The following is a 13,132-nucleotide window of genomic DNA, read 5'->3' as shown; positions in this document are numbered from 1 at the left end:
GCAAGGCTCACTGTTAAGTTAGATATAATAGGAGAATGTTAATGGTGTTGCTACTTATACAAACATGTAATCGTGAATTTTACATTCACACCAAAGCTCTGTGCAGTCAAGAAACTTCATCTTGACTAGCACGAACAGATCACCTTTGTCCATCATGCACACAATCATGCCAGAAGAACACAGCAACAGTAGCTTAAGATAAAGCACCTACACCACAGTTTGGGCAGAAAGGGGGGGAAAAAAATGCACCAGGACCAGTCTGTATCAAAGCCATCTATTATTTCAGAGAAAATAAAAATCAGATTGAAGACAGCATACTTCTCTTACACAATAATAGTTACTACTATTCTTTTTGTGCATCAGAACATACCCACACCATTCAATGCATTCATATGCAATACTAATTCTACCCTTCAGAAAAAGGAAGGCCAAGGAATATTCTATTTTGTCATAGACATCACCTTTACTGTTTTTCCAACCAAGACAACTTAAGTAAAAAGAAGTCAGAGCACAAAACATTTTGAAGTTTTAACTACCACCATTTGTGTTCCTTTGTGATAGTAGTTCAATACGCTTTTTCTGAAAATCCTCCTCCCAAAACTTAAGTGGGCTTCAAAATGCTTCACAAGAGAAAGTAAGGATTAAGTTCAGTTCTGTCTAGTATCCCCAAAATTACAATTACATCTGGCAAGTTTTATATCTTCCATTTAATCACTCCAAATCAGAAGCAGTTCTAGTTAATGCCAATTAATTTTTTCACTCTGCAATACAGGGGGGGAAAAAATTCTCATTAATAGTTTATAATGCTGTCTTGGGGCACAAATGTATTAATGCAGCTTAAGAGTTTCCCTTGCATCTGGTTTACTGGCTACCAGATAAATGAGGGCTAAAGTTGCTTTGACTTTCTGGGAATATTCTGAAAGGCCAAAGATACACGCATGCACCAGCTGTTTTAGCTGGGAGGCAAACACCTCAATGTTAAACAGCAGTCTAAGGAAGCGTTCTCTTCCCACTAAGGGGATACTCTAAATACTGCTGCCTGCCAGAAAAGGCTTACAAAAATGCTGTAGCTATGAATGTACCAAAAAAGCTGTTTTCAGGTAGGGGGAATAGAATGAGCAATTCAACAGTACACATGATAAGCTTGCATCTTTCACTGACTTGTTCACTTCACAATCACTGACAAGACTGATGTACATATTTCTGCACCTGCAATTGTAAAAGCAGATAAAATATTTAATATGTAATTTACAATGTATTTTACCAGCTTGACATATAGGGTGAACAGAATATATCAAAGTATTTGACAGATACAGGCTTGTGGAGGCCCTGCAAAAATATTACTTCAGATATCTGCTAATTAAAAAAAAAAAAATCAATTTGCATTTTAGAAGTGATACAATTCAATCTACCACAAAATACAAAGAGCTGCAAAAACGTATACCATTCCAACAATGTATATAAGTTATTAAATAATGATCTGATTTAAAAGAATATAAATGAAGCCTTTAAGTAGGTCTTTTCTACATGCATATTATTCCTCGTTAAAGAAAAATATGTAAAAAGGCCATTGGTAATTGCTTTGTTAACCACTGTAGAAAATGCCAATTCTCTAGTCACAGACGCCACTAGTTTAGCACTTAAGGTCTCTGCAGTGTTACATGTGATTATTTTTAAATACTGTTAATTCTATTACTCCATTGGTAAAGATCGCGTGACTTGGAATATGGCAGTCTTCATATTGAGAGGGCAGTGATGCACAGTTCTATAATTATCCAGAAGAGCAACACCCTCCACTGCTCTGTACTTGTGGCTCATCATCAATGATCTGTACACCTCGCCTTGCTATTCCCGACTGACTGGAACCATTGCCTCTTGCTCTTTCATCCACTTGAGCAGTTTCTATCATTCCTGTAAAGGAAGAAATGTATTAGATGACATTCCACTGCATTTTTACACAAAACTTTGAAATATTAACCTATGAGTTACATGCAAAGAGATAAAGTTCAGCAAGACCGGTTCTACTATTTACTATGCAGAAGTACTCGGGTAACACATGGTATAGCTGCAAGAACAAGCTTTCCAAGGTATCAAACATCCAGTAGCTCCTGTTGACTAAAGGAGACCTTAAATGCTTGGATGTTCTGGAGTTGGTGACTTCAAAAGCTAGATTTACCCACCCATAACAAGAACCTTCTGTTAGAGAAAATAAACAAGACGCTCTATACACCACACATATACAAGACCCCTCCCCTCCAAACCCCAACCTACTCTTCAGATGGTGAAGTACCCACCCATAACAAGAACCTTCTGTTAGAGAAAATAAACAAGACGCTCTATACACCACACATATACAAGACCCCTCCCCTCCAAACCCCAACCTACTCTTCAGATGGTGAAGTTTTGTTTAAGTTCCTGTACCACAAGAACAGAACAAATAGGACAGCTTCCCTGTGTTACAACGTTTTTATCCTACACTCCATGATCTTTACCAGTTGCTTAGACTGTTGTGTAAGATTTGTATCATTACAATTTCAATTTTATGATTTGTAATTGACATAATTTGAGAAGGTTTTTGGAAGAAGTTGAAACAGGGTTGGAAGCAAGCAATAGTGAGACCAATCATACGAAGTTTGATTTGAGGTTACTATTTACACACGTGGAATGAAACAGCAGTTGGTGCTCCAACAAATGACATTTCTGGTGTACAGCATGAATTTGCAATATTGTAAGCATCCACACATCAGGCTTCCATAGGTGTTACAATACAAAATGGCTTGAGGAAGACTCAGATGAAGTCAGTTCCTAGTAATAGTTCACATGAAGGCTTTTCTATATGGTTTTAAGAACATTTTGTGAACGAGCTCTTCACCAAACTAGATAATACCTACTTTTACAAAGGTCAAGAAACAGTTCTTCAATTCCTTTGTTCTGTTTAGCTGAAGTGTGATAATGTTTTGCTCCCACAGATTCAGCATACCTGTAGGAATGCGGATATAGAACTTTAGTACAATAAAGAACTCAATCTAAGCCACTTCACATGAAAAAAACATGATCACAAGAGGTTTTATTCCAAGTCAGAGTTAATCTACACGTGTTGAATTAAAGTAAAAAGAAAATTTCATGCTTAAATCCATCATGACTGTTGGAAAGCTCTAGATAAAGAAAATGTCATGCCTATAAGTGCATTTAAATTGCAGATGTTGACTTTAATCATGTACAGCTCCTAAGTTACACTTGGGTTAGTAGGGACATTCTGGGCCTCGGATACTAACAGAACACTCACAGCAGCCAGCTAGCCACTGCTGGTTTACACCTGCCAGTTGTTAACAGCATCACAAGTTTATTACACCAGCACAATTCTGCACTGACTGTGTATATTAATAAATGGTGTGACTTACATTTCTGCTTCTTGCACTGAAACGTGTCTCTCTTTTTCCAAGTCTATTTTGTTACCTGTTGAAAACAAGACAATCTTTCAAGTCTTTGTACTCCAAAAATACCCAGAAGAAAGCAGTCATGTAGTCATGTCCCCATCATTTTCCTAAAAGCTGTCCCAGTAAAGACTGACTCTTACACAGATCTCAGTTTGGAGCACAACTATGTGATTCAATAATCCTCTTTCACTCAAGCATTTACAGGCAATGAAGATGAAGTTCTACTATAGAGAGATCAGGATAGCTAAGTATCTCCACATAAGCCACTGTTTGTCTTCTGTTTCTCTTTTGTAATTTATTAGCAGCTCATCTGTGCTGCAGAGGTAGTTTTTTATCCTCCTGAAAGTGTTTTAATCGCTAGATCCAATTTTAAATCTAAACCCAGTATTTCTGTTGCATTCTGTTTGCACCGAAATATCCAAGCTTTAAGACCTCCTAAGCACTTGATTATGAAAGCAGGCAAGCATCCAGTCTAAGCCACCGAGAACAATAAAAACCATAACATTTGAGTACTTTCTTGCAAGAAAGATAATACACATTTGAGGTTTATGCTTCTCTTTGTTAAACACTCTTACCATGCATTTCTGACATAGTATATCATTAAACAGCTTATTTTTCAAATCTAACTCTTATTTTCCTCAATAAGACCTACCGAAACTTCTAGCTCCAGCTGAATTATAAATATCAAATTAACATAATCTTTACCTCTTCACATGTACAAGCTGTCAAAGCAGTGTTTGGAAGATGCCATTAATGAAATAAAACATTTCTCATGCAGTCATTAGAATCACATGTTAAAAATTACTTACCTACTATACATAAACAGATTTCATTTCCCAACATTTTCCTTAATTCCTTAACCCAGTTTTTTACCTGCAAAAAGAATAGACATAAGTTTATTTTCATTTGATATACTACTACCTTAGGCATTGCGGAACCAACCCATTTCACTTGAAACAAACATGTTTAGACCAACACAGATGGACAAAATATTCTTTAGATAACTACACATGGCTCTTGTTCAGTAGGTTTAGTTTGCAGTTGAAATTAAGAGCAAATGACTTAGGTAAAATGGTTCAGTTACTCCAGAAATATAACTCACCACACTCGTGTTAGCCCCATTCCAAAGAACAAGTTCACTGCATTGGCCACTTTAGGTCAGGCATGAGATCTTTTATCAACGGGCACTTACTGACAGATGACAAATGGTACTTTAAAGGTAGAGGTACCTGAACTGAGTTGTTCAGGTTAGATTATAACAGATGTTTGTTTCCTGAGAGAACAGATGGGACAAGAGTGTCGAGTCAGCTAATGGTAAGGTATCTGTTATCAATTCTGTTGTCATGCTTGTATGATCACTACATTGACTTAGGGACTGCTGTTTCAAGGGAATTTAAGTTGTGAAGAGATGCACTCACTTCAAGAACCTAGAATTAGTTAGGATACATGACACAGAGGTAGTCATGCAATAACTTATGCAAATTAACCTTCCTTCTTTTTTCTGAGAATTTAAGTGTTTTGATATCACAGAATTTTCCTAAGTAGGGCTCAGCACAATAAGGCACAAGTAGTACTCACAAGTCATCACAATTCTGCAGATGAGGGGCAAGAACTTAACTAGCTAACACAAGTGCTTGTCCTACATCAGACTATATAAGTTCCTTAAGCTGTTGTGGCACTATGCCTTTCTACTACTTCTGTTGCTGCTGACCCAAGCCTTGCCCCTACAACCAGAATTTTTTATTCCTCTACACAAAAGTCCTTTTGCTACAAGATAATTGGAGACAAACACACTTAGGAAAGAGTGTCACCAGTTTTCAGCTGGAACATCCTATAGAATCATAGCACTGATCTGACACAGGGCTGGAAAAACCCCATCTGATCAACTAATATCACTAGAAAATAATTAGCCAAATTTCAGGTTTTGATGAGAATTTGAAGTCCAAATATCTATTATCACCAAGGAAGAAATGTTTTCATTCAGAGTTCTCAGATGTGTAAAAGGTCATGTCATTTAATATCTGTCAGTAATTTGGTTTATACAAAGATCAGTATTGCATACTATCACAAAAGTACCGGTTTATGTTTATAGCCTGCCACAGGTAACTCATACATCCAATTCTCTGGTGTTCTTTGAGCAACCCCACAATAGCAGACTGAAAAAGTCAGCCTTCAAAAGAATACTAACAAGGTATATACTTTTAACACATGATCTAAATTTGCAGATGCAATGTATATTGCTATTGCTGAAAACAGAATCACAGAATCATTTTGACTGCAAGAGACCTTTAAGATCGAGTCTAACCATTCACCCTGCACTGCCAGGGTCCCTAAACCATGCCCCTCAGCACCACATCTATATGTCCTAAATACTTCCAGAAGATACCCATTTACACACTCATATCACAGATTATCAATCAGTTTACATCTTGCATGGAGGTAAAAATCTGTCCAGTACCTTTTGAAAAGAGTCTTCATCTGTTATATCATACACTAGAATAGCGCCATTAGAATCCCTGTAGTAGATTGGCCCCAGTGCATGAAATCTTTCTTGACCAGCTGTATCCTGCATTTAAAACACACCTGTTAGCACTTAAGACAAAGCAAACAATACTTCAAAAAACTCCAAATACTTTGAAATTTTACTTTATTAAGAAGTACTTCACAAATATTTGAATTCTAGGAAATTTAAGTAATTTTTTCAGGAAAATAGTCTATTTAGCCAGGTGAAGGAAAATAGGTAAGCAGACATACCCAAATTGCAAGGTTTACTCTTTTCCCACCAATATTTAGCTTCTTTGTAAGAAAAGATGCCTGAAAAGCAAAGCAGATTAGAGTTAAGTTTTACACACAAATGTGTAATTTGACTTCAGATCAATTTACTAATAAAAACGTCCAATCAATAAAAGACAGATTTGTGGATGAAGGTACTCTTTAAACCAGAAGGCTGAGTCAATACTAAGCCAGTTAGTCATTTCACTACAGTTGCCAGGAGTCTATTCTAAATAAATCTGGCTTAAGCCACTCATTCACTACAATTTTTTACTGTTGTTTTGAATGATTTAGGAAGGATAGAAGAGTTGTGTGGAAAGACCCTGAATTCACAATGCTGATAAGTCTAAGCTGAATTCGAAGCATTTCACAAGAGTACATCAAGTTTGGGTAGGAACCAGCCTAACAAGATTACTAATTTGCAGGAATTAGCAAAGTAGTTCACTATTAGTAAACTATTAGAACAAAATAAAATAGTTTAATAGCTAAAAGTCTCAAAACACTAGTACTCTGCAAGTTTCCTTGTCTGTATCTTTTTCCTTTTTGTTTTTTCTCCTGCAGTCAGTCCACTGTTCCTGAAAGCTCAGCGATATGCTTCTCAGCTAATATAAAAAAAGGAAAGCATGTGGCAGGATAGGAAAAACCACAGAGTAAGTATACAAGCTGCTCTAAAAATTCCACATATTAACTTAAGAAAGCATTTTACAGGACCAGAGCATATTGCAAAAGTAGTCTCATTTCAGTAACTCAAGACTATGTCTGTTCTCCAAGTCTGCATGATCCACATTTCCAATCACCACCACCTTCACCGCAGTATGTAAGGATGACAATTTCAGAATCACTGGAGGTAATTAGGAGCTAAAGCCCTAATACAAAATGTATAATTCAGTGGCTAAAAATAGGTATAAAATGTAATACAAGTTTACTAGTCTAGAACAGAGTCTGAAGGAGTTGAAACATTAGGAACCTGATCCCCCTGTTCTGAAGACTAGCAGTAACAGGGTAACATCAGACAATTCAGTTGCCAAGAGTTAACTTCTGTCTTTTTCCTTAAAATATACTCGGTATTCCTTTCACTTGCACTTGGATACCAACAAGTATTCAGTCCTGTCTTATGATACATTCATCTTAAACACAGATTCCTTTAGGCTGGACTGCAGCAGCTCAACATGAACTCTCTGTATAAGCATCGAATGAACTACAAGTTAAAGCATGTGGAAAGTGGGCCAGACCAGCTGCTTGAACCACCTTGCTGCTTAACTACATAAAACTCCTGCTCTTCAGCTACCTCCCTCTACCGAAACTGGCAACTGTATGATCAAAGGTGAGATGATTCAAGAAACTTTTCTTCTTTTTCGAAGTAAAACTGTACCTTCCCCCAAAGCCTTCCACAGTGTCTTATCAACAGAACAGATAGAAAGAAAACAAACCAGAGGAAAGGAAAAGGCTCAGAAACTTTCCAAGAGCAGATAGCAAAAAATTAATCATTATGATCACTGTATGCAACATAACTAAAGTATTAATGCTGCCTCTTCAGTGAGGTGGCAAAAGTCAACCTCAGAAAAAGTTCCAGACAGCATGTTAAAAGTATTTAACGCTCTAGCCAACTTGTAACAATCAGCTCAACATCAGGAAATCTTTAAATTTTTAATAAAAAACTGCATAAAATTGCTTATGGCTTTCAGCTAGCTGTCCCTAAGGATTATCTGATTAGTGTCTAGTCTTCATATAAAATTTTCAGAGTTTAAAAGTGGAAAGCTTAGAGGTGACTTCAGAAGTTTTAATTCACCAATACTTGGGCCATATTAAAAGAAGGTATGGTTAGGCACAACAAATCAAGCTTATGTGATAATATTTTATTGATCTGCTGTACTACAGTACTTGATATTCTGTTATAAATCTCAAAGGAAAAGCTCATCTGAGCACTGTTTGCTTTTGTCACAACGCTGAATCAAATCTGCTCAGTTGATAGGAATTTCACAACTATTTAAAGAACCACATTTCTGGACCAAAAAGACAGAAAAATCCTTCATAAAAACAGGATTTGTATTTTAAAAACCCACAGAACTCAGTATCCAATAAGTTGTAACATTATGGCTTTACACATTGTTCCAATTAATAGCGCAGATATCTTTACTATCTGACAGAACAAATATTAAAGTTAGCTTATCCCCATAGGTAAGTTTTGCTTAAGTATCACCAATCCTTCAGGTCACTACAGCTTTTGCTAGCAATACTGTCTTTTAGTACCAAGAATAGAGTATTTCCTTTCCTACATACCCAATTATTAGAAGACTCACACATTCAAGTAAGACTTTCTAGGATCTCCTGCAGAAAAAATCATAGGTGACTGTGGCAAGGCTATTTAGCACTGGGCTATTATACTTGCTCTCTGCTTTAAAACTTGATTTGTACTAATTGAGTTGCAGTCTACCTAAAGTCTTACACCCTTAACCAAAAAAAGGGGAGACAATATCCATTACCAGAGACCTGATGACAAGCAAGTTTGTCTAAAAAGCTTGCCTGAAAAAAAAGACTGGAACCTGGTATTTGAAGTAGTCACTGTTAGTAATGAGCAGAAGACTTGGGGAACATGCTGCAAGAAACAGTCAATACTCTATTACAGATTAAATGCTTCACTGCTCTTCATTGTGCTCACATACTTAAGAACCCTGTTAGCAGGCTCCGTTCTGGAATTAATAGGTATGGGTAATTCTGAAGTGCATTTTACGGCCACAGTGGCAAACATGCCCAAGACAAAACACCTAATATCTACCGTTTAACACACGCACACCCGCCCCCCTTTCAAGTTCCATTTGTCTCATGGAAGAGCAAGGTTACTACTTTTCATTCATTCTGAGGTTAGAATGCAAAAAAATTATCAGGTGAACAGCGGGATCTAAGCAATTTTTAGAAACTTGGAGGGAACTCAACATGGAAGGAAGAGCCTTAACTACTGTTTTGAGATAGTTTAGGGAAAAAGTCACCTGCCAAGAGTGTCCAAGCCTCTGAAATCAGTACAGTCTAGACAGCATTGGGTAAGAGGATTCAACATTTTTTCCTTATCTTCCAAGAATTTACCAAATGGATTTAAGCCTGAGTTGTGACCTGACTTACAACCAGTAACTACTTTCCATATTATCTTCATTACTATGACAATCCACTTTTGCTCGGACTTTCAAAACCCCGTAAGTATATAGGACCACAGTTAATTCGAAGATAAGCAATCTCAGACAGCTCTTTGAAGCTACTAATTTTAGTATTTTGACTCTAGTATCTTATGACTGCTCTGAAGAATACTTAAGACAATTAGAAGAAAAGGATAATGCAATTATAAGAGTTAAAATTCCATTCTCTTTTATGTGCTTCTAGAAAAAACATTTCTTTCTTTTAAATCTTCCTTCTAAGAGTTTGGTTTCACATGTCCATCAGGCCCTGTTAGGAGCTGATAAAGTAGCCTGCATAGAACACACAGAAGACCCAGCTGGAAAAGATTCTCTTGAAAGTCACTGAATAAAGCAGGTACATGTCACCTGCCCCTTGACTGCTTCATCTTCAAAAGAGGCAAGCCAGGCACATGAACAATGCATGGAGCACTGAAATGCCCTGCGTTGTGTCCTCCCCACCACCTCAGCTATCTTAGACAGCCAAGGCAGATTTCCAGCTTATGCAAGTCCAGCAAAGCAATCAGGATCTGTATAGTATGATTAGCAGCACATCAGTGGCTCTTTTGGATTGGATATTTTACAGTCCTCCACACATCTGAGAGATTAGTATACAACTTTTGTGTAATAATCAAATTTATCTTGAGTAATTAACAGAAAGTGTCTACCAGATTTAAAACAAAACAAAGAACCCACAAACCAGTTTGACAGTAGGTTTAGTATTGGAACCAATTCTAACTGTCCCACCAAGCCTGGCATCAGCTTAGTGATTGTATTCATTGCTTGCAAAAACCCTTACCTTTCCTGCATCAGCTTTTCCACATTATTCTGGAATAACGTTTTTTCTGTGAATCGGTGGCTACCTTAATTTCAATTTGCAGGTCACCAATATCATACATTAAATGTATGATCTGAAAGTAACATAACTACAGCAACACATCCCAGCAGCCCCATTACCTCAAAGGAAGTTTCAGTTCACCATTTCCCTCTAGCTAGCATTTACTGGAGAGAGCGAGGAGAGAAAAGAAACAGTTCCCTTTCATGAAAATCCTTGCGTTACTAGCACAAAAGAAACTCTCCTATTTGGGTGTACACAAGTTAGTTTCACAACAGAACAACACTTAACTGTTAGAAATCAGATAGGAAAGCATAGATATACATTAGAAAAAGATTCACACTAATTTAAAGACTTCCTATGCTCTCCCCATCAATGGGCTCACACTACAGAAGCACCAGCCAAAATCAGTAAATAAAGTTTCGAGAAGGCAACAGTCTCATCACCCTTTTTGTTGCAATCGTATTGGAATAAAGCACCACATTATTTTCTTTTTTATTAAGTCAGAGATCACTGTGGATGGAGAGCCTCTTCTCTCAGTAACTGGTGATCTTTTAACATGATTCATCACTGTGGTTCCTTTGCTGAATCAGGGGCTAAGCGTTTATCTAATTTTGGCTTTATTAGAACAAAATTAATTTGGTGCAATACTTTGATGCCATGAAACAGAGCCACCTTATCAGATTAAGCCTTTAATCTTAAAAAAAAAAAAAAGGAGGATGTTTTGCAGAAATGTCACTTCATTGCTTAACCAGATATCTGAGTGTCTCCTTATCTTATTTAAGGGATGTTTTAATCTGCTAGTGGAAGAACTTACTAAAACTTCCTTCTAGAACAGTAAGATATATGTAAACAAGAATAATAAAGATAGTAACTGACAAGCATACATGATGTACATTGATTCAACTGACATTTTAGAATCAGTAAGACGTAAGCAGCTAAGGAGGCTCAGAACAGAAAAGCAAATGAGAAACACAGTGCAGTCAGTTAAAAGATACAGGTAGCAACCAGAACCTAATCAGTGGAGAAACAAAATCTCAGTATCAAGTACGAGCATGTGCTTCCACTCTTCTACAAGCACATACACCTTCCAGTCAAACCAAAAGCTCTCAAGCCAGAGTATGAGATGTTTTCCTGTCAACATTTTGGAAAAATGTAAAGGTCCACTTTATGACATTTGTGACCCAATTCTGTATTCCAACTCACTTTTTGCTTCTAATTTTAAATCTATAGTGGAAAATCCACCAAGCTGCATCAAATGACAAACTACTAACCTCTAACCCTTCTACATGGGATATCATAATTCAGCTACACACAATCATTCTGATGCACTTCAAATTATTGTTTGTTTGCTCTATGCTACATTTCAGATGCAGCATAGATTTCTCTATGCACATTTCAGGTGCAGCCCTGACACCTACAAGTTACTAGCCGTTTCTGTGGCATAGCAAATATTGATTACCTCTATGGCCATCAGGGCTACAATCAGCTTGCCATAAATACCACACCATGCCTAGCACACCTACCAAAAGCAGAGTATGAACACAGGGTAACAAAGTTTAAAACATGTTCTTTTTAGCTCTTTATAGCCAAAATTAAGCAACAATTGAGGATCTGTTTATGAAAGATTCACTGTATTGCTTCTAGGGCCTCTCTAACATTTCTGTGCTTTAAAGGGGAAGTTTCACTATTAAATACTTCCAAGATATCCAGCCCGCATGAATCTTCCCCTGAGTGCAGGAATAGTGCTCCACCACCCTGAGGCTCTTTTTTGGCACCATCTAATATTAATTCTGCACTTCACAGAACTTCAAAAGTAATTCAAATCCCACCAGCGACCCACATGGCAGCAGACTTTGTTTCTTAATTTACCAAAAAAAGTATGAAGAGTGCACGCATTAAAAAAGTATAGAGTGCTAAACCCACACTTTCACAGCTCACAACTGCTAAGAAAGATGCTGTACAAATGTGTTTAACTGCGTATAAACTGCTAAGCAAGCAGAGATAACCCAAAAGACTTAACATAAAATCTACAACTCAAAGTCTAAAACATGTTTTCAAAGACCACGCACGATATGAGCGTTTTATTTCATACCATGGTGTACATGCCATTCAGCACTGGTAGGTAATGAAAAAACATTCCTTTCAAGCAGACACCCTGTCACATTTCGTAAGAGGAACATCACTTTTTAGTCCTTTGTAAATCAGGAGACAGAATCAGGCCAAAATTCAGGAAAATAACGTGACAAGTAAGTAAGCCTTAAGAATCTTTGTTGTTAAATCATAAGCCTTAATCTCATAAACCATTTTGTGAAGATGTTCTCTTCAAACAGCAGTATTTAGGTAGTTCAAGTATTAGTTATAGTTCTTCCTCATTTCTCAAATCCTAATAGGAATGAAGCACATATGAAACACTTAGTCATCAGTCAACTACCAATGATTACAATAACATTACTTCCAAATCATACTTCCTAAGAGTCAAATGAAGACATTCATACGTAAGCGGAAAAAACGAGCAGTTAGTGGAAAGTAAATGGAAAGAAACAAGGCCTTTAAGTACTGAAAGCTTAAGTCTGAGGCATAAAAAGAACCAGAAAATTAGCTTCCAGCAAACTGGTCAGGGGACAGCCACCATTTAAAGAGCAGCACTGGTCACTCCAGCCATCGTTACACGGTAAACAAGACGTCAAGCACCAAAACCCCAGTACGGGTTTACGGAGCAATATTCCACGAGCAGCAGGGCGGAAGGGGCAGGCCCGTAACTGCCACAGGGGCGCGTTGCACCGCACAGCTATGCTAGAAGGTGCGCAAGGGAAGAGAACAGCAGCGGACCGCCCGCCCCGCCCTCCTCCGGCCCAGCAGCTCCGGGCAGGGGCTCCCCGCCCGTCCCCAGCGCGGCCCGCACCTGCAAGGTGGTGATGTGC

At 37.6% G+C, this 13,132-nt stretch overlaps 1 protein-coding gene across 1 annotated transcript; it reads right to left on the bottom strand.

Annotated features, from left to right (window-relative positions):
- Nucleotides 1-784: 784 nt before the first annotated feature.
- On the bottom strand, nt 785-13,128 carry RAB21 (RAB21, member RAS oncogene family; the record flags this gene model as incomplete). Its single annotated transcript, XM_010144275.1, has 7 exons — nt 785-1,911; nt 2,892-2,980; nt 3,402-3,456; nt 4,247-4,310; nt 5,896-6,003; nt 6,192-6,251; nt 13,114-13,128. Coding segments are annotated over 7 exons (531 nt in total), but the record flags the coding sequence as incomplete, so codon positions are not given.
- Between the last annotated feature and the right edge of the window lie 4 nt (nt 13,129-13,132).

This window comes from Buceros rhinoceros, unplaced genomic scaffold (assembly GCF_000710305.1).
Source record: "Buceros rhinoceros silvestris isolate BGI_N320 unplaced genomic scaffold, ASM71030v1 scaffold44090, whole genome shotgun sequence".
NCBI classification, from domain to species: domain Eukaryota; kingdom Metazoa; phylum Chordata; class Aves; order Bucerotiformes; family Bucerotidae; genus Buceros; species Buceros rhinoceros.
Note: the sequence above shows the minus strand (reverse complement) of the source record. Positions and strands in the feature narration are given on the sequence as shown.